At 41.2% G+C, this 22,114-nt stretch overlaps 2 protein-coding genes across 8 annotated transcripts; both read left to right on the forward strand.

The window, feature by feature from the left end:
• Positions 1 to 15: 15 nt before the first annotated feature.
• Positions 16 to 10,077, forward strand: LOC135333569 (sorting nexin-33-like). The gene is made up of 16 exons (XM_064528547.1): positions 16 to 192; positions 3,103 to 3,189; positions 3,533 to 3,607; positions 4,201 to 4,369; positions 4,615 to 4,717; positions 4,992 to 5,101; positions 5,283 to 5,513; positions 5,682 to 5,812; positions 6,269 to 6,375; positions 7,104 to 7,207; positions 8,327 to 8,404; positions 8,523 to 8,599; positions 8,912 to 9,058; positions 9,324 to 9,381; positions 9,485 to 9,576; positions 9,815 to 10,077. Exons 1-16 carry the CDS (start codon positions 181 to 183, stop codon positions 9,869 to 9,871), a joined length of 1,638 nt encoding a protein of 545 aa, XP_064384617.1. The 5' UTR covers positions 16 to 180; the 3' UTR covers positions 9,872 to 10,077.
• Positions 10,078 to 10,527: 450 nt separating this feature from the next.
• Positions 10,528 to 21,229, forward strand: LOC135333565 (recombining binding protein suppressor of hairless-like). Of its 7 annotated transcripts, none has more exons than XM_064528541.1 (18): positions 10,528 to 10,699; positions 10,750 to 10,873; positions 10,924 to 10,993; positions 11,405 to 11,506; positions 12,607 to 12,735; positions 15,331 to 15,436; positions 15,712 to 15,852; positions 16,040 to 16,131; positions 16,258 to 16,409; positions 16,665 to 16,767; positions 17,021 to 17,158; positions 17,442 to 17,623; positions 18,339 to 18,483; positions 18,727 to 18,913; positions 19,457 to 19,654; positions 19,844 to 19,977; positions 20,266 to 20,373; positions 20,866 to 21,229. In XM_064528541.1, coding segments are annotated over exons 3-18 (2,010 nt in total). In that variant the 5' UTR covers positions 10,528 to 10,699; positions 10,750 to 10,873; positions 10,924 to 10,992; the 3' UTR covers positions 20,958 to 21,229. The 7 variants fall into 7 exon arrangements, with proteins under 7 accessions (XP_064384611.1, XP_064384612.1, XP_064384609.1 ...); XM_064528542.1 differs by having other exon boundaries at positions 10,750 to 10,796; XM_064528539.1 differs by having other exon boundaries at positions 10,528 to 10,873.
• Positions 21,230 to 22,114: the final 885 nt, after the last annotated feature.

Consider the following 22,114-nt stretch of genomic DNA (forward strand, 5'->3'; position numbering starts at 1 on the left):
AAAATTAATTGAAAAGGAGGACACACCCATGTTGAGTTCAAAGATACCGTACCGTGGGGCGACCATTTCAGTACTAGTACATGCAAGGCAGAGATCGAGAGGGGTAGGGAACGCAATCAAGCTTCAAAAGGCAGAGAGTTTCTAGATCTAGAGTTGAGACACTATCAGAGAGAGAGCAGGATGGCAATGAAGGTGAGAAGGTTTTTCTATGGGCGGGTCAAAAAGACTAAAAGACTTGATGCTTTGTTGTTGTGTTGTATCATTTATTTCTTGTGAGAGTTGGTCTGTAGGCAGTGATATGATGTACAATTAAGAGCCTGTGCTGTTAATTAAGCTTATTGCCTGATTGGCCTATTAATAGTCTGTAGTATAGCAAAAAACAGTGTCAGGATCGTGAATACTCATACTGTGTTGGTACACTCCTACATCCACTGAGCAGCATGAGGTGTAAACACAGTGATCAACATGTTCACAAAGTTGAAATAGTGGAATTCTTGTATGTGTATGCATACAGGCGGTAATCATACAGATTTGCCATCTTGTACTTATGTACTCTCTCTTTTATTCGACACTTTTACACAATGTTAGAACGTGTGCGATTGATTAGCATTCGACTGTTGCCTGGGAAACCCTAGGTTTCGTAATGCATTAGAGCGCAACTACAGTAGTTGGCTAGACCATGCTGTTTAGTGTAAATTAGCTTTGTTACTCCTGTGTCACATAATGGCAAGGGTGTGTGCCAGAATTAGATTGGGGCTTGACAGACTCAACTGTAATCAGTGTCCACCTCAGTCAATCTCCTAGATGTAGTAGCTGCTCTTCCCATAAAATTTTGTCACGTTCTTTGATATCCAAATGTGATCCCTTAATTGTATGTGGTGAAACTACTTGTTGACCAGTCACAATGGACCGTGGTTTATGTGGGCTAGTGACATTTCTGTGTAAAAACATGAATTGTTCCTCAATTAATGTGGCTCAATATTGAGAAGAACGCATTTGTGAATTCATGTTAAGTGTAACATGAAGTGAGTGTAAGTTTTGTGTTTAACCACAATATTGCCACAGAAACCGTTTATGTTCTTGTTAACTTAATTAATTTACACTCTCATTATAATAATTATGGGGTAGTGGATTAGAAATCATAAACAGTTTTTGTTTATTGTTTTGTGGACAGAATTGCATGTGCATGTAGCGTGTTACACAACTGTGCTATACAATTCCTAAACTTTCCCAGTGATACTTGGCATCACAAGTTGCTTTGTGAATGAGGTAACGCAAATTCGTAGTGCACACACAGAATTTTAGCATCTTAATTTAACTCGTTAGTACAAGCATTTTGTAAGGACCACGGGTTTCGCTTGTGTCGGCCATTAGTCAAGTAAATGTTTGGTTGCAGTATTGAATACACATGAGCTCATTGTTCCCTCCTTCCTTGTATGGGTATAAAATGCAACATTATGTAACCATCGTCATGAGTGCATAAGATGATCTTTCATAGCAACCAAAAACATAGTTTGACAACAACAATTACGTTACAATTTTGCAACTTCTGTGCCACACTGTGTGGAGGAGTGCTGTGGTGCGTGGAGTGGATATGTAGTGTACACAGAATTAAACCAGTGATGGTTAGTAGTGCGATAGATGTTCAGTATAAAGGACTAGGGCAGCTATTATAGGATGTGAGTATAATCTACTCTAGGAACTCAGCCAACCACGCCCAGCTTTTCAAGTGCTTACCCGTATTCATGCCGAGTGCTATTCATGTATTATATAGTGTGGTACGTGTTTTCTTTGTACATGCAAAGGTGTGATGTAGTGTACATGTACGTCAGTCTTAGAAGGCAAAGAGGGGGGGGGGGGGGGTACCGCCTAAGTAAAAGACACCAACTAAAATACAAAGACATCATGAATATAAACAGGATGTTTATGTGCAGTACGTACAATAGTTTACTGTTTCTTGCTCCATCTGCTTGACTTCTTATACCTGTGTTGTACAGCCTGTGTGGCGTGTGCTTAGCAGCTACAAGCTGATTGCATGTGCCAATTAAGCTACACTGTTTCGTGGTTCATTAGTTCTCACACTTCCCTCGGTTACTCCCACCCTTTTTTTAAGGTTCTTCTGATATTCTCAAATGTGGTTAACTACAGGAATTGTTGTTTTAGTGACATGGTTACGTGCATGAAGGCTGCAGTGTTTACTTACATGTATATACATTCTAGCCTCTACACAGGCTCTCCTTTTTCTGTTCTTTATCACAATCGTTCAATAAGATAAAATACTGTATTATTCCTTCAATGAGATAAAATACGGTATTAATTGGAGGAATAAAGAAAGAAATAGACGTAAAGTTAGGAAAAAGGAGAGCCTGTATCGGGAAGTCACGTGAGGGTAGAAGGGTGGTAGAAGGGTGAAAATGAGCGTGGGCATACTGAGCTAGAGATGTTGGACTGCCCACGCAGAGGTCTACGACTAATAAAACTTTGCCTGCAGCAAGCTGGACATGGACTTGGAACTGGAAGTTTGCAAGCACTATAGCTAGCTATACCTTAGGCTTAGCTAGATGATCTACTAGTCTAGATTGTGTGTTTAGATTCTATCACTATTGTGTCTTTCTACATGCTATAGTAGAATAGCTTAGTCATCATTATCATATAGCAGGTAGCTACTGCCACCAGAGCTGGCCACGCTGGTTCTCTGATCTGACTTGCAGCACAGCTTGGTGGTTGTCTCAGTGCAGTGCAGTACAGTACAGTCTTACTCTGAATGCGTGGGAGAATACCTTACGTCACGATTGTGGGCTACATATCGCCCACGTTCATAAAAATCCTTGTGGATCACGCGATTTCCCAAACCAGGCCTTACTTTTTCTTAACTGTACGCCCATTTCTTTCCTTGCTGCCTCACTATGTCTTGTTTATGGATGAACAGTGACAACAGCAAGAAAAAGTAAGGCCTGGGAACGAGGCTATATACATTCTAGAACTTTATATAAAGTGTCACTGTCACATTCTTTTTAATAGGTAACTGTTCACTTACGATGCACACACACACACACACACACACACACACACACACACACACACACACACACACACACACAGGCAAGGGTTTTGTATGACTTTGATGGTGATGAGGAGAACGGAGAGCTGACCATCAAGGAAGGTGATGATCTCACTATCCTGAATCAGGTGATTACATGCAGTAATATAACAGTCTATACATCCCCCGTATTAAAGTAACTGATCAGTGTGGGTCCACTCTACTTGCCTGACAATCTGCACGCATGTACATGTTTTATTATACTTGTGATCAATTGTGTCCACTCCCAACAGACGACTTAGTGTAAGGTGTGTAGTGTAAAACTTTGTGCTTGTTTAACAATTTATGTAGTGGATAGGCAGCGCTATAGCAACTACTGGATATGCGTAACACTGTAACAATAAATATAGGGCCTTTTTGCTTTAATATAGCCACATGTACCTCAAATGTATGATGCCCCCTCCCCCCCCCCCCCCACACACACACACACAGGACATTGGTGATGGATGGTGGGAGGGGGAACTGGCGAATGGAGTAACAGGTCTCTTCCCAGAGTCTTACGTAGAGGCAAGCCTTGATATTTGTGTACCCATGCCTGCATGTGGTCTGTTGTTGTTGTACTTCGCTATTTATAGACACTACTATATTTACCAATACTTTCTAAGTGTATGCTTATTACATGTATATATCCCTGTACGCTACAAATGTTAGGTATGGCTTCAAGCCAAGTGTCTATGTCCCGGTTCTTGTGTGCTATGTTTGGTAACTGTTTGTCTGCATTCTGATAGCTATAGCTACATTGTGCATGCATGTACATGTATATCCGCTATTATAGTGCTGTACCTCAACCTTTGGAATGATGAATCTGTACAACTAGCATTACATGTACAGTCAATGAACTCTTGTACAGTATACTGTGCTTGGTCCTGAGGTTTGAAGACCTACATGTATAGTGTTTGATGCAGAACAGTCAACACACTATCTCTATAGAATTGAATGTGTGTTTTGCAGTAGCTATACATGTATGTTTATTGTAAGCACTCGTTTTGTCCTGTACAATGTATCGCAAACTTGTGTCGCATAAACCTATTACCATGGAAGTGGCAACTGTTGATCATTTGTATCTTTTTATTATTATGACTGTCGTGTGACCATTGCAGCTGGTAAGTGGTGGTGGTGGTGCCACAATGGGGGGTGTGGAAGACGAACAGTTCCAGGGCGCAGGGGATATTGAGGAACGTCATGACAGTTTTGACCAGCCACCATCGTACAACAACCAAAAGTGGGACGAGGAAGAGGAATGGGAGACAGAACAAAGGGAGGATGATGGTGAGAAGTTGTGGTGGCTGTGGGGGGGGGGGGGGTGGAGTGATTTGGTGATGCTCTTAATTGATTGTTGTAGGAGTAAAGATACAACTACTTGTTACAGTAGCGCAATGACATTCTTTACAATGTACATGTGTACACACTCAAGAGGAAGGTTGGAGTATTTGTTCCAAAATTCTTGCTGTAAAGCGGTGTTGGTACAGATACACACGAGAACGTTTAGTGCTAGCTCTGTACTCCTCGTGTAGGTGGGTATGGTATTGCTGCAGACCGTCAAAGTGCATCACCTGCCACTAGTCAGACTGGATCTGCCATGACTAGGGCAGGCACTGTCAGGAAGAACATCAACAGGTGAGTCAAGTATGATCATGTGTGCATCCAGTTGGTCTCTGGTTGTGGTATATACCGTCTCCTAATGTTATTAATTACAATCGTTCTCATATGCATACAAAGTAGTGTTACATCTGCGTGTTTGTTTAGAACATCAAAGGTTGAATGTATCATAATTTTATCATTTATAATAATTTTCTCACTATAGCGTATTGTTACATTACTGTGTGCCTCTACAATGTAACTGTAATCCTGTAGTGGTGCTATTGCTACACGTACGTGTATATACATTCAGGTTCTCATCGTTTGTGAAGACAGGCACGGAGACGTATGTGCTCGGCAGGATCACCATCAAGGCCCCCATCTCAGAAACAGAGAAGGTCAAGGTCGTCCTAACTGCTGAAGGTGAGGTATCATATAATAATTATGAGCACGTGGTATTCAGACTACAATACTGTTTAGCAGGAATGTACATAAATGTACATGTATATGGGTTCACCTCCTTAAAGTTGGCTGTTGTTACTTCTACGTTTTGTTTATGGATTTCTGTAACATGTAGTTTAATGAATACATGGCTGTTCCCCAGGCTCTCCAATATGGGAACCCAGCTCCGACCCATTCACTATTGAGATACGAGACCCTGAAAGGAAAAAGAAATATCGTGGTATCAAAAAGTTCACCGCTTACAGCATCATCCCCTCGAGTACAGGGAGGGCAGTGAGTAGGAGGTTCAAACACTATGACTGGCTTCATGACAGACTGTCTGAAAAGTTTACTGTCAACTGTGTACCTCCACTGCCTGACAAGCAGTTCTACGGTGTGTTGTGTGTGTGAAGCAACTGCAAATGGCTACATTAATTAGTTTGTGTACATGTACACACATGTACGAATTCATTCACTTGACATGTAAGTACACTAGCTACATGTAGCTGTTACTGACATGTTTTGAACCTTGCTGCTAGCAATGTTATATACCTCGTCACAGGTCGCTATGGTGAGGACTTCATAGAGAAAAGGCGAGAGAAGCTGCAGCGATGGACCAACAGGATAGCCAGACATCCAGTTCTTTCCCGATCAGAGGTTGTCACTCACTTCATTCTCTGCGATGATGAAGGGGTGGGTTAGGGGTGGGTTAATTGTCACAAATTCTTTTATAGATTAGCGCTAGATGAGCGCTATATACATTTACAGGGTATTATAGTATCTAAAATGACGTTAGAATTTAGGTCATGTGCGTTCTGTATTTATGGTTATAGGGGACACTACAATCAGGGTGTCATACAGGATTTTGAAGTAGAGGGAGGAAATAAGAAAAGTAACTGTTATTTCAATACCCAGTTAGTACATGTATGTAAAATTGCCAGCAATGGACCCCAACTAGTATCTGAATGCAAGCATAAATTTTAGGGGGGGATATCCCCCTTTCCCCTTGTATGACACCCTGGCAATACATGTAGATACCTCATTACGCGGTTTCTGTTAACTAAAATAAGTTGTCCATTCCTAAAAGTTAGTTACACTGTATGGTTTTATAGCACTAATTTCAATAAAAGCACTTTTCCCCTGGTGCAGGCCCAGTGGAAGGCTGGCAAGCGTCGGGCTGAGAAGGATGAACTGATAGCCGGGGCCTTCCTCACCACAATAGAACTGCCCAACGTCACTGTTGATGTCGGAGCAAAGTGAGTATGCTCAGTTGCATTGGTCTCTGTAAACCCTGCCAGTGTAGATTAAAAAGAGAGGGATTGGCAACGGAAGCGACCACGAGTGCCAACTAAGTTCCCTCGCGGTTTTAATCAAGGCATGTACTTCTAACGTAGAAATCTAAACATGAATAATTCATGAAACTGTAAAAATTCCAGCAGTTCTGCTGCTTAACATACAACAACTTTACCTCGCCATTTGGGACACAGCACACTACTTAGTTACACAGCCTTATAGCTATAAAAGCGCTTTGCGTACATGTACCTCTAGCTACTTACACGACAATATTCAAATAATACTCACCATTCCCCATGCACTGGACACAATACGTTTCCCGGGATTTTGCAAGAGTTTTAGAAGCGAAACACTGATGGCTTTAGAGCCACTGCATAGACTTCAATGTAGAAGCATCACTTCCGTTGCCAATCCCTCTTTCTTCGTTCTATGCTGCCAGTCTCTGTTGATTGCCCCGCCCTACTGCCCACCCACCACCACCCTTTATGGCCAGATATTTGCTTTTCAAAACTATTGTTGCTATAATTATGCACATGTACTGTACCGCATGGACATACATATACATGTACTACATGCGATTACTGGTGAGACCATTTACATTGTACCGCCTATGCACATAATTATATGGCTGTACATTTGTACTGTATGTGTCATTAAAATTGTGTGGTCTTTAAAAACTTTACTCCTTCAGTGAGGCGAAGGTGGAGGCATTTGGAGCCTTCATGAGAAAGTTCAAGGTCAGTCTGACCAGTATGAGAGTCAAGTTCATAGACCACTGCAACCAGATGTCAGGACGTGAGTATAATTATTATAATAATAATTATGACGATTTGCACAATATTATGTATTAGATCCCATTTGAGTGTATTTAGCAGGGAACTATGAGCTATAGTACCGGTACTATAGATTGCTCTGGGCTACAAACTACAACATTGCACATAAAATTGTATTGTGATTTACAAGAAGATACATGTAATAACATAAAAATTATTGTAGCTAGATGCTTTGTCTAGTAATATAATAACAGAACTAGAATGAAAGAGAGAAGCTCTAGTTTCTTTTTTTGACTTTGTTCGAGAGTAGTAGGAGACGCTTGTTTTTTGGGCAGTGTGCTGTGCTTTTTTGCTGCAAGGCTGCATGGGGGAGGAGCTGGATGTATGGAAGTGCTGGGATTCAGCTTTGGCTTCTTCCTAAAGTTCCTTTCGCTTTGTTCAAGAGTAGTATAGGAGCCGCTCGTTTGCTGGGTTTGTTTGCTGCAAATTATAGCTTAGGTGTCTTCCTTTCGAGTAGTACGAGCCGCTCATTTCTTGGGAAGTGTGCTGGGCTTGTTTGCTGCAAAACTGGGGGAGGAGCTGGATGTTTCCGTTTTGTGGGTGGAGCTAGGACTATAATTTTGTCCATCAAACTGAGGTGGAGGAACAGGGTTGACTTGAATAGAGACCACAGATTGAGTAGAGACACAGAGATGCCAACTTCAGATATTAGTTTTCAAAAGAATAATGATGCAGTTGCTAGGTTGGCTGTTTATATAGGTTGACTGTTGCTAAGCTAGTGCATTTCTAGTAGCCAATAGGTTTTGGGATCTAAATCAGTTAGAACATGTGCATTCGGTATCTATGGTTATAGTGTCCCTCATCCCTCGGGCTAAAGCCCTCGAGCTTTGGGACACTATAACACATAGATACCTCATGCCCATGTTCTAACCATAACTAAACTGTACACGTATCATGTATAATTATGTTGTACTCACGTACCACTTGAATTGTAGCCGTTAAATGCCAAATACTTGCCCAAAGCTATCAACTAGAGCAATTAGAATCCTGTTAACCCTTTGCCTGAGGGCCTGCCGTCTACTATTTGTATAATAATGGAAACGGAAGTTTAAAATACTCAGCTTACACATTCTCACTACAGCATTTATGGGAGAGTTCCACAAGATGGCTGGTGTGATCAACGGGCTAGCCACCACCTTCGCAATGGAGGATGAAGAATGTGAGTCTATTACATTACGTTACGTATCGTATTGTGATTCATGTACATGTAACTACACACTGCACATTAATTTTGATGTTGGATATTGCTTAACTTTTACCACCCTCTTCCATCCTAGATGCGCGTAGTCTAACCGAGGCCATTGGATTCAGTGCAGACACTTATCGTGACTTGGGCACCATGCATGCTGAGCAGGTATAGATCATTGTGTATAATTATAGCTTCAACAAACAACCATCACCGCATATGCCCCATCGTATACATACAGTGTATATGTACATGTACACTGTATATGAAGGTTATTGTAGTGTTAAATTCCTGTATCAGCAAGTTCGTAAATGTGCATGTACATGTACGTGTGTGTACAGGCCTTGTCCGATGTTTTCACTATTACATAATGTTGTTTATGATAGTGTCTTTTGCAATCTGGTTATTGAGGTTGAGGTGTATTCCCGTAACTAGAGTGGTGTCTCTTTTGATAAATCATAGCATACTGTACACTCATAGCCTCGCAACGACATGCTGCCTGTTCTGGATGTGCTGAAGGAGTATCTGGGACTCATCTTTACCTACCCCGATGTGGTGCAGATCTACAAGGGGGCCTCATCCAAGGTCAGAGACTGTGACAAGATGAAGGAGGAGGGAAGAATCGACGTGAGTGGATTTGGTGTATGTGTAATGGGAACTACATGTATGCGATTGATGTGAGAGTGTGTATGTGAAGGGAATGGAGGAAAGGCGGAGGAAAGGCTGTGATAGCGAGTATTTGATGAGTGAATGAGTGAGTGAATGAGTGAGTTGAGTGATCATGGGTTTGTGTATTTCTATTCACTGTTCACATGTGTGAAGTTGTACGTGTGTCCTTTAACTATACGTATGTGTTTAATAATTGTACCAAAACTGTGTTGTTCACCATCAGATAACTGATGCCAGTGACATAAGCGGTCGTGCTGAAACCATTGCAGCATCAATCTTAGGTAAATTTCATCACACAATTATGCTGTCATGTTTGTGTTTGTATAATAATTATATTCTGCAGTCCGATTTGTTCAATATACAATTGTTTTTTCCACTCATCAGCTGAAGTCCACCACTTTCAACATGAGAGAATAGTGGACTTTAGAGATATGATGAAAGCGTTTCTCAACGAACAGATAACATTCTACAGCGAGGTGACTACAGCCACATGCTCTGTCTGGTTGTATACTTACATTGTACATGTAGCAGTGGGGTGTTGGTGTTCCAAATAATAATGATATGTACATGTATGCCACCTTATCTTCGTATTTAGTTACTTATTATGATCGTCTATGTGTAACCATATCATATTATACATACTATACTACGTACAAGACATTGTATACATGTACACGTAATGAGTCTAATAACATTGGCACACATGCACACTAGGTTGTCCGAAAGCTAGAAGTAGCAGTTCGTCGCTACGATGAAGGAACAGATTTATAATACCCCAGATTAGTTGTGTTTATGCAAGCTAGCTCTGTGTTTGTTTGAACAGATGTAACCACATGCCAGACCATTTATTTCTGTACAGACCAACCCTTGTGCTGTCAATAATGTGATGTAGTGTTACCAATACGATTATTTTGCTGTAATTATTATGAGATTGTATACATATACTTCTATTTTTACTATAAATATACATAAATGAATGTGTACAAACGTATTGCATACGTTTAGGCTGCTCTTTGATCTGGATCGAGTAAACTATAGAGCACTAAGTGTTGACCCCTAAGCCTAGTACATACCATTTAATATGTTTTACAAATATACTGTAGTACGGAACGCCAGTCTAGCTATAATATTATAGATCTACTAACTAAAAACTGTACGATGGAAATGAAGAACTACGTACGTATAGTGGTTTGCCTAATATTGTCGATCGAGAGGAAGGACGAAAACAAATGATTTTCAGCCTATACTGGGACATGAATCTAGCCTAGCCTCTTTCACTAGTCCAGCTCGAAGAGAGGCCTGGAATCGAGGCTAATATAATATGAATAGTGGTGACAGTAAGTGGTAAAGATCCTCACATGACCAGCTAACCATCAAGCTGGGATAATTAAAATTAATTTTGCCATTGATTTCCGTAAACTTTCCCGTGAGAAATATGCTCATCCTGGCTAGACGTGGTTGTATGCTGTGGGAATGAATACACACTTTCCCACAATATAGATCTCTAGCTAATAGTACTAGATTCATAGCTCTATAGCTTTGCTCTACAGTAGATCTACCATAAAAAGGGGCGTACAAGGCGGGCTCAGATCGACCGTGGTAAGTTAGATTATTGGCTAGGCAGTGTCTAAATTTTATTCTAAGCTTAGGCACCAGTCAGTATCATTTCTGGATAGATCTGCCTCTTCTATCAAGGGTAAATAGATACTCTTCACCTAGTGTCAGAAATTGGTGATCAAAGAATATATCTACTTCTTTCAATTTGTTTCCTCTGTGAGTTTTATCTTCATGTATTAAACCTGTACATGTTTGTATGTTTACAGTACAAGTTTCTGTGCTTTACATCTGACGTCTTGATTTGTTCATACCGTACCGTCAGCAAAGAATCCACTAGTAAGTAGACAATTACACTGCACCGTACCCGGACCCCCAGCTGCCTAATTATTATATAGGGGTACAGTTTAAATATACTAGCTAGTACCTGCGCTTAAGTTTGTAGCCATTAATGCTGCAGTACAGTGTCATCGTCGTTATTGTGATGATAGCCTCGATTCCAAGCCGCTGAGAAAGACCAATTCAAGGGGCTGGAGTCGAGGCTATTGTGATGATAACATGTACGAATTATGAATTACAATGCAGTATACACACTTTTCACTCAATTAGGAGTAGGGAAGAACAGTTAGCGGGAATTTTTCAGGGAAACATTTGTTTCCGAATTCTGACCTAAGGCCTTCCCTTCCTACCTTCCTACTATAGCTGTAGGAGACCGTGTTTAGTTACACACACTTACTCTTTCCCCTGCAGTGCAGATGATGGCCCACTTCATCTCAACTCCTCTCACACACCCCATTAAGCTGCAGCCCATGACACGGTCCCCAGTGGCTGCCACTGCTGTTATGGCACCAGGTATGCTACCCTTTCGCGTGCGCGTCTACTGACAAGACTAGCAAAATTAATGTAGTACTGGCCATGTGAAACTGTTTGGTTAATCATGCTTACGGTTATGCATCTCGAGTCTTAAACTCCATGGAACTCAGACAAAAGTCGGTAGAAACATTACTTCAGGCTAAAGAATTCCCTTGGCTCAAGTGCTCATAATAATTATGGTGCCATGGGCTACTGTAGTCATGTCTACATTAGTCATATTATAATTGCCTAGCAGCTGTGCAGCTGGGATGTTGCTTAAGGTTATGATCAACCGTTTGCTTATTAATTATTCATGAGCTAGATCTACGCAGCTAGAATGAGGCTGGAAGTCCAGCTGAAATGCAGTAGCCATTTCAAGCCCAAATAGACACTTTTAATAGGTAGCTTAGGTACAGTCTACTGCAGTAGCTTAACTATATGCAAGGCCACACGAGGAGATATTGGCTATTGAAAGCTCACAAGAGGCTGTCTTCCTTGGGCTCTGTCTGTCATTTTAAGTACATGTTCTTGTTTTGTGAGCCTAAGGAAAAACACTTTGTGTAGCCCTTCAGTATGGTAAGAACTTCCTATAAGAGCAGGAACACAGAGCTTGTTGAACGTTTAATTTGACTCCATGCATGTACTAGTTTGTATTGTTTCTAGTAACTTGATGATCTGGAAATATGTTTTGAAGATTGATACTTGTCTACAGAATGATATTTGCATGTGCTTCAAACTTCTATCATGGCAGTATTCATTATAAGTACCGTAACCTTAATGTTCATACGTACTAAGCCATGCTATGCCCACAAAAGAGACTGTAACTGTATCGAATAGCTGTACGTGTCAAAGACTTCAGAAAATGGAAAGTTGATGACACAATCTTATTGGGTGTGGCCCCTGTGTACTGTGTGCTCAGCTAGAGGTTCACCAATATGTACAGCTAGTCTTACTAGATTTTGAAAGTGAAGGACTGTTTCCTTTAATGCGCGTGTCCCCTGTTTTTTGAAATACAATTACGAAGGCCAAAGATTGTATGTATGCGCTGAATAATAAATGTGAATTAATACGTGTACACACTCACACACTCTGATCTAAAGGTGTGGCCATTGTACCCGGCCACAATCTATGTGGACCAGCTGGTTTCTTTCCTGTTCCCATGACAACACAACATGGCCAATCAGTTTCCAATGGATCCTTCGTGCCCGTTACAGTGCATGGTTATCCAGGTGAGCCCATGCAGACTACTAGCGATATCGAATGTCTGATACCTGATCTGCTGCTAGAATGTTTTGACAGTCTACTTGCGCTAGTAAGAGAACGTGTACGTTCTTTTTTATCCTCAGAATATGCCTATGTTTACTGTAAGGGGAGCGTTGTGGGGCCATTACGTGTACCAATCTGTCCATTAGAGAAAAGTTTCCGCCCATGCATTAATTGAGTCCATGCACATACATGTATGTACTTGCACGGTCATTATTGCTTCATTGGCTGAGTGCCACCAAGGGTACACCTATCCTAGGAATGTTCCCAACCATACATATAATTTGATTTACCTTCCCATGTGCTGCTGATGGTTGTTGAGCCAATCAGCTTGTTGATGCTCCATTTTATGGGATTGTTTCCAGTAGCGTACATGTAGATGCATGTGTCAATAATGTCCTCATGTTAACACTCGCTTTTGTCCCAGTAATCAACTATCAGTTGAGGCTATCTTGGTAGGTAATTGGTACTGTGCCATGTGATGGAACTGTCGGTCAGTCCCACGCACTGTGGTGTCTAGGACTAATCTCTCATCTGAAATTGCAGTCACAGCCAGGGTAGCTCTTCATACTCGCCAGACCAACTTGTCACATAGCCAGCTAATACCCTCCAAATTGTGTCTACATAAACTTTTTTTGATACACTATGTGTGGTCTAGTGTAGAGGGCTTGTTCCCTGGCTCCATTCTCTGAGTCACCCCTACTCTACGTTCCCATGCCACCCTGGCTACGTGAGAGACGATGAAACTATCACACACGAACCTAATTGGCTAATTTGACTAATTAGGAGCACATAAAATAAGGTGCTCCCGACACTAGTCACTCAAACTGGGACTTTGTGTACGCCCACAAATGTTGTGTTAATTAATAGTGCAAACTAGTGGTATACGCGTGCCCGTGTAATGTTGCCCAGTAGCTCCTTCCTGCTATTGTGGGTGCTGCACTCAATATTTACGTTTTAGTATTCTTCCAGCATTAGTGAAGCAATTTTAGGTGTGGGAAACCTGAAGGGGAGTGGTGTGGGAAGGATTGTTGGCAGGGTAATGTATCCTAGCCCCTTGGCACTGACTTATTAATGTTTATCTGCTATGCTGAGTAGCTGGCTAATTGGAGATAATTCTTTCCCACATTACCACTCTCAATGAAATCAGGCTAATGTCTTAACACCACTTAGCAACTTGAATTTTATTAGCAGGAATACCTAAACTCCTGATATTAGTTTACGAGTATCCGCACACTTGCAAACCAGCCTCAACGCTCAGCTCCGTGTACTCGAGTCTTCGCCAAATGTGCTTCTTTAGAGAGACTTCACCACTTCACATGTGTGAAATAGATAGCTTTCAAGTATGTATAGCATATCGTTCATGTAACATAATAGTAAGTCTCGAAATACTGCCTTCAATAAGATGATGCTGGAGCCATAGGTATGTGTGTGGGTCAGTAGCACTATAGCCTTGTCATGTAACCTTATCTCCCAGGGTCCTGTGAGAATTTCCCATAGATGCAGGTGTATTAATGAGACTAGGTGTCTACAGAGCGTGAGAGTAACAAGTCTGCTTCCCAGGCTTGGCATGTGAAAGTATTGTCCTATCTTGTATTATTGAGACTAGGTGTCTACAGAGCCTGAGGGTAACAAGGACTATTAATCTGCTTCCCAGGCTTGGCATGTGAAAAGTAGTCACCTATCTTCAGAGCTACAGTATTATTTATTTTATGAAAACAATCTACTTGCAGTGTTGATAAGATTACATGGGAAAGGAAACCAAGCTCTCAATCATTTGCTCATGTACTGTTTGTATACAGTGCATATTTCTCACCATAAGCCAGTATTACAGTGTATTGAGCATGAGGTGACTCCCACCATAAGCCAGTATTACAGTGTATTGAGCACGAGGTGATTCCCACCATAAGCCAGTGTATTGAGCACGAGGTGATTCCCACCATAAGCCAGTATTACAGTGTATTGAGCACAGGTGATTCCCACCATAAGCCAGTATTACAGTGTATTGAGCACCAAGTGATTCCCACCATAAGCCAGTATTACAGTGTATTGAGCACCAAGTGATTCCCACCATAAGCCAGTATTACAGTGTATTGAGCACCAAGTGATTCCCACCATAAGCCAGTATTACAGTGTATTGAGCATGAAGTGACATTCCTATGGTTATTAACAAAACCACCAGATCTTGTACTGCCTTCACTTTTCTGAAGCCTTTCTCACGCCTAATGGCTGCCCTTCTAATTTCTCCCCTTGACAAAAGGCAGTGTGTTTGCTTGTAAGTATTTATCCAAGAAAGATTGGTGGTTTAATTATTGCATTCTAAGAACCATATCTTCCTAATTGGTGGCGGAGACACATTTTTATGTAGACAATGTGTCCATATAGTTTCCATTTATGTAGACGATGTGCATAGTTTAGTTTCCCGTGTGTGTACACACACTTCATGGGATGTGCTACAGCTACCTTTGGTGTGCGTGAGAAGACAACAATTTGATCACTAATTCTATGCTCTCATAGTCGCGGAAGTTTTATTTTAATCAGCATCTTCTTGCTCCCTGCAGCTCAACACACACTGTATCAGACTAGTGCTGACTCTGCATCTTCTCTCCTGACCCCCCAGGCAGTGCAGTTCATCACACCAGCTACCAACATCACCATGCACCAACCGTGAGTACAGTATTCCTAAATTATTATATATCTCTAACCCAACCCAAAGCCACTGCATGTGTACACAAACTAACTAGCCTTGACCAGCATTGCAATTAATACCTTATTGTCCTCCCTATATAAATCATAATTTTTTATGAAGCTAATTCTCAACAAGTTCAACAAGTTGCGATAAGCTACCGTGATAGATGTACATTTGTAGAGTGACTTCTCCCAACACTGTAAAATTATAAATTATACTCCTCTAGTTGAGTTGTTTCCTTTTCTGTCTGCAGTATGGCGATGGATAAGTTCGAACTGAAGCCCAACAAGCTAACCAAAGAGGCCATGAGGCGTTACCTCAAACACAGGAAGAACTGCACGGTGGTCATCATGCATGCCAAAGTTGCTCAGAAGTCTTACGGTCAAGAGAAAAGGTGTTGTATTAATCTTTACCACAACGTCGCGTATGCACTTATCCATTGCATGATTTACTGACACAAGGCTGGTAGAATATTCTTTTACTTGCGCTTATAATAACTATACGATCCTGTGTATTTGTATCTTCAACACTTTGACGGTAGCCATACCCGCACACAAGGTCTGATACTGTACCACATTCAGGTTCTTCTGTCCTCCTCCGACACTGTACCTGCTGGGCTCTGGTTGGGAGGAGAAGAGGAAAGAGATGGAGCAGAGAAAGACAGAGGGAAAGAGTGAGTCAAAATGTTATATATGAAGATGGTGTTGTGCGTGGTGCAAATATTTTTTATGGCTTCAACGTTTTATGACCAGTATTGAATGTGTTTTAGCCGTGGCCCACTATGGTTTCATTTATCCAGGTAATGTAATGCGTCCTCTGGCCTTCATTGGGATCGCCAACAACGAGCAAGAGATGCAGCAACTCTCTCTAGAGGACAAAAATTACTGTACAGCCAAAACCCTCTACATCTCTGACCAAGATAAAAGGAAGAACTTCCAACTGGCATGCAAGGTACATGCACACTGTATGGATGCAGGCAACCTAATACATGTACACGTGTCAGTCGTCTTGTTACAATCCTTTACCACATCGAACGTATATAAATTAAATGTACACGTTTGATGTGGTATACGTATATACATGTATATACATTTCAAGATGTAGTGTGCCAATACAATTATTTTGTTTACGTACTGTATTACATTTTCACAACATGGCTATGAGATGAGATGCAAGTTTAACAGTCTATTTATTATTCTCTAATAGATATTCTTTGATGATGGTCGAGACACTGGGACATTCCTGTCCAAAAGGATTAAGGTCATTTCCAAACCCTCCAAGAAGAAGCAGTCACTCAAGAACCCAGAACGTGAGTTCATAGCTAAGTCCAGCTCTTCTATACAAGCATATACATAATGTGTCAGAGGATCTCAGTTCTTGTCCATTCTTTGTGACTCGTTCAGCTCAGGCTTACTCATGTACACAACTAAGAGCTTCGCAATAGTATACAGTATGTATAATAATAATTATGCAGTTTTAATTGATCTTTGTAGTCATGTGTACATTTGCTGTATAAATTATTTAACTCCTCTCTCACTGTGTTGTTGATTTCTTCCACTCAGTGTGTATACCCTCTGGCTCCAAGATAGCTCTATTCAACCGACTGCGGTCTCAGACAGTGAGTACCCGCTACCTCCATGTGGAGGGTACCAACTTCCTGGCCAGCAGTCAGCAGTGGGGACACTTCACCATTCATCTAGGTGGGTCTCGTTGTTCTTTTGGGATGTACATGTATAGTGCATTTTTTAACAGAAAGAGAAGATAAGTCATACATGTACATGGCACCCAAGCTTCACTAAAGTCATTTATTTGATATGTACAGTTTGTAAAAGAACAACACTCTGTACCCACTCCCGCAGTCACATTCTAAATCACCCACAGACATATCTGGCTTTTTATTCACCCAAGCACGTACTAACACGTACATGTACCTATACCCTCACACTACTGTCCCACGTACTCACTTAATACATCTATGCACAGTGGATGAGAACGAGGACGAGGGGGAGGAGTTCACGGTTCGGGATGGGTACATCCAGTATGGGTCCACGGTAAAGCTGGTCTGCTCTGAGACAGGAATGGCCCTACCACGTCTGGTCATACGGAAGGTGGACAAGCAGACTGTGTTAGTGGATGCTGATGACCCAGTGTCACAGCTGCATAAGGTACATATACATGTTACACAGTGCTCTTATTAACGTCCAGTGAGATTTCCGGACAAAAATTGCAATTGTGTAACCTCAGATGCGCATGCTCGGTAAAATTGTCCTGCCATGTGGTGAAACATAGTAAGCAGCTGGAAAAATTAAAAGACTACTAAAAGACTACTAGTGCCAGTCATGATACATGTAGCTCTACTATTGGTACTAGCGGATCTATAAAGAAGAGCAGTTTCTACAAAGACTGTTGATAAATAGATCGTAGAAAAACTCTGAATGCTTAACTTGGCTAGAGTATAAAGTAGAAGATACGATACCAAGTGGTGGCGCTAAGATGCGATGTGCATGCGTACACTAGCTCTTTTAATTCAAGCTCATAATCAGTAATTTGTACACTTTATGGTTTATCCTTACGACCTTTCATTTTTTGTTTTATCCTCTCAAACACTACACTGTCCAGGACATAATTTTTATAATGCTATGAAAGTTAGTAAGAGCACTGCGTGTAGCCTTAGGAGTTTTTTTCTGAGCACCCGCATGTACATGTATGTGTGGAGAGAGCTACTGTAACACTTACAGCTACAGATAAAGAGTTCAAAAGTTGCGACAGATTCATGCATTCAAACATAGCAGGCTCACAGAGGGCCACTTATACTTAACAGCAATTTACAATAATTATTGACAACTTGGTATACGTACATTTACTTGGTTTTGACTGCAGGTTGCTTTTTACATGAAAGAGACTGAACGCATGTACCTGTGTCTGTCCCAAGACAAGATCATCCAGTTCCAGGCCACCCCCTGTCCCACGGAGACCAACAAGCAGATGATCAACGATGGTGCCTCCTGGACCATCATCAGCACAGGTACATGAACATGTACTGTAGATGCAGCTGGTTGATAAGTGGAGAGTTTTAGATGTGTGTAGGATACCATCCCATTAGTACGTTAGTGGATTCTCGTTATTTGGTGATGTTGCATGTTGAAATACTTACTATATCGGATCTCCAATGCGAATTGTGAATTTTCACATAGGTTGCAAAAACGAAAGATTTGCTAACAGTGGCACAAGTGACAATAAATTCATGATTTCACACACACTCTCGCAGACCGTGCAGAGTACACGTTCTACGAGGGCATGGGTCAAGTGTCTGCCCCTGTCACACCCGTCCCAGTAGTGAGTGGACTCAAACTGTCTGGTGGGGCTGACCTCTCCATGCTGGAGATCAACGGGGAGGACTTTACTCCCGACCTCAAAGTCTGGTTCTCTGACGTTGAGGCTGACACAATGTACAGGTAGGGGTCCACCTTGTGTTACTTACAATGTATCAAGTGTACACATGCATGCAGCATCTGCTGTACATGATTTCGTCATCAACATGTGTGTTTGTCTCATTTTTTACCATAAATGACCTACATGAGAATGGCTGAGGTGGTTTCTGCCATTACCGACATGTATGGTATTGAATCTTATTCTGGCCCATTGATGTTCGGTGTTATGTCCTTAATTGGCATTCACACAATGTTGTACATGTGCATGCATTTAGTTGCAAGAAACAAACCACAAACGAGCACCCCCCAGCAGTCAATACATTAGCTGCCCACAACTTAGCACTTAGCACAAATCCTTTACAGGAATTGGTGTGCATGGGATGCGTGGTGATTCAAGGGAAACTAATAGTTGCCATTTGAACCCATGCCTTACCATTTTACGTTACCCCTCTTGTGGGCAACTTATATATTTGCTCTGTGTAATTAACGTAACATGCACGCATGCACGCACATACATGTACACACACACACACACACACACACACACACACACACACACACACACAGGTGTGAGGAGAGCATTATGGCTGTAGTACCGGACATCAGCTTGTTTGATAGAGACGAAGCACTCACTAACAAGCCATACCGAGTACCTCTGTTCCTTGTAAGAATTGATGGTGTGATCTATGCCACTGGGATGACGTTCACTTACGCCACTCAAGATATGGGGGTGGGCTTCTCTTGTGCCCCACACAATGAGCAAGGGTGAGTGACAGTGTGTAATGTATTTCCGTTGCAGTGAATTAATCAATGAATTTACTGTTGTTACAGTCATGTCATTACATTTACATGTATAATTTATGCAATTTTCCACCAACAGAGATACTTTGCTCTCATAATAACTTGAGTAGATACAAAAGTAATGACCTGTAAATGTTATAAATATTTCTGTAGATATTTCTTCGGTGACACTGGTACATCTCCTGATCCTCGGTTACCCCTCGCTACCCCCAACCACATAACAAGCCCCTCCTCCCTCACCAGCCCCTCCAGTGCCAACAGCTCCCACGCAGCACTACACATACACGGTATGTATAATAGCCTAGCTCTTGAAGTGTTCGTGGGGTGTACATGCATGTTAAAAGGTACTCACAGCTCATGACTATTTCTTGGGAGCTGCTGTCAGTTTTACTGCATTTAGTCATTATGTTTTAACGTTCATGGCTACTGAGTTGTGAACTGGGCGCCCATGCATGCACATGATCACCAGGCCAGGCCGTTTATTAATTACAGGAAGAAAGGAGTTGTTCTCTGTAGAGTGTTGCCTACAGATTGAGGCTCCACATGCAGTCTATGAATTTGTTTCTCTCTCACAGATCGGTCACAAGGTCACTTGTCCTCCCAACATCGCCCTCAGGCATCAATCTTCACATTCCCCCAACACCATCCCCCTGCGAACATGGTCCATAATAGCCTCAACCCACGTGAGTGCTAATTATGACTGATAATTATTATAATACTAAAATTACAATAATATTATAGACGTACCAAGAGTAAATACATGTAAGAGCACGTCAAGAGTAGATAAGAGGAAGAGTGTTGAACTGATAATTATACGCATCATTATAGTACGTAACAAACTATCGTCGGCGTCATCACTTGTAATGAACCCTTTCTAGAAACCCCACAAGCTGACTGCACACACATTACTTTTACCACAGAGTACAGACCACAGTTTACTGTCAGTATACATGTAGTTGAGCAAATGTTGCTTACTGCAGCACAAAGGATATTTTACACAGCACACTCTTCCTCTTACAATTATGTGCACGCAAAACTACACTCTATTGTAATGGAAAATGATTGCATGTGACCTTACAGTATAATTATATACAATCAATTTGTATTGCAGTTGAATTTCTACGTGACTAATGATAATACTACATTGTAGATAAACAATTGTTTTTAATGTGCAGTGCTTCATCCTCTAAATGTGAACGCTAACAACAGTAATGATCTAGGAGCCAGTGATCTTGATTTACAATTTTCACACACACTGAATTCTTAGTTTTTCTATGTTGCATTTGCATATCAGGTTAAATATTATTCCGCCAGTTATCCAGTGAATTTGTACTCAATATCTTTCAGTTTTTATACCAGCAAGGCTTTCTCATCCAGTACTATTTTTTGCCAGACTGCCAATTCTAGTGTGTGTGCATGTTCACTGTTTCTTGGTGTTCACTGTTTCTTGTCTTGTTAAATATTGGCACAGGTGTACCGATCACTTAATGTTACATGTACCTTTGTGAATGTAATTATAATGATTTCGAAGTCCTACAATCGTGATAATTATAGTTTCGTAGAAGTAGTACTGAGAATTAAATGTTTGGTCAATCAATAATTATAGGTGGTCGGCTGCATGCATACTATAATTATTGTGTAAAGCATCCGTAACAGTATTCCTCTGACTACCGTGAACGCAATGTACAAACTGTAGGGTTCATTTCCATGAACTGACAATACACGCATGTATAGGTCTGGAGTTTAAGACACGGTGAATCCTTTCTTTCATCATAATACAGATGCAAGAAAACATGAACGTAGAGATAAACAAGAAGTGTTTATGTCTGAATGATAAGGTTCCTAGTTTGAGTCAACGATGTCCAGTGTAGTGGTTAAAAATAAATGATTTGTCAATAAATACACACTTACACACTCACAAAAGCTAGTACAGAACCTTTGACAGTAACACACACAATAACAGAAACAATTAACGGTGGTTAGACATGTGCAGCATCCCATCTGACTGGCACCATTCAATCCATCTGTTGATCCACCAGTGACACAGACAATGTCTCCAGTACCTCCAGTAGTAGTAGTGTCTGTGTCTGATATTTCTAGCTGCGAGAAGGAAAAGAAAATTGAACACGTGCACGACTGAAGGCCAGCACAGTTGAAGGATCTGGTAAAAAACGGTGATAAGCGCATTCCATTGATCAAATATTTATTGCGACCTTTGACCTTTATTAAATTAATGAGCGTAGGTCTCTAACTAGTTGCCATATAATTTTTGCAGCTGGAGAATCGTTATAATTATGTCTATTATAATAGACATAATTATGAAATTAAACCATGCACCATGCTTATGAAATGCACCATGCACCATGCTTATGAAACGTGTGTTAACTGGAACCCCTTAGATACATGTATAGGAGCGCTTATACG

This window comes from Halichondria panicea, chromosome 3 (genome assembly GCF_963675165.1).
Source record: "Halichondria panicea chromosome 3, odHalPani1.1, whole genome shotgun sequence".
Taxonomy (NCBI): domain Eukaryota; kingdom Metazoa; phylum Porifera; class Demospongiae; order Suberitida; family Halichondriidae; genus Halichondria; species Halichondria panicea.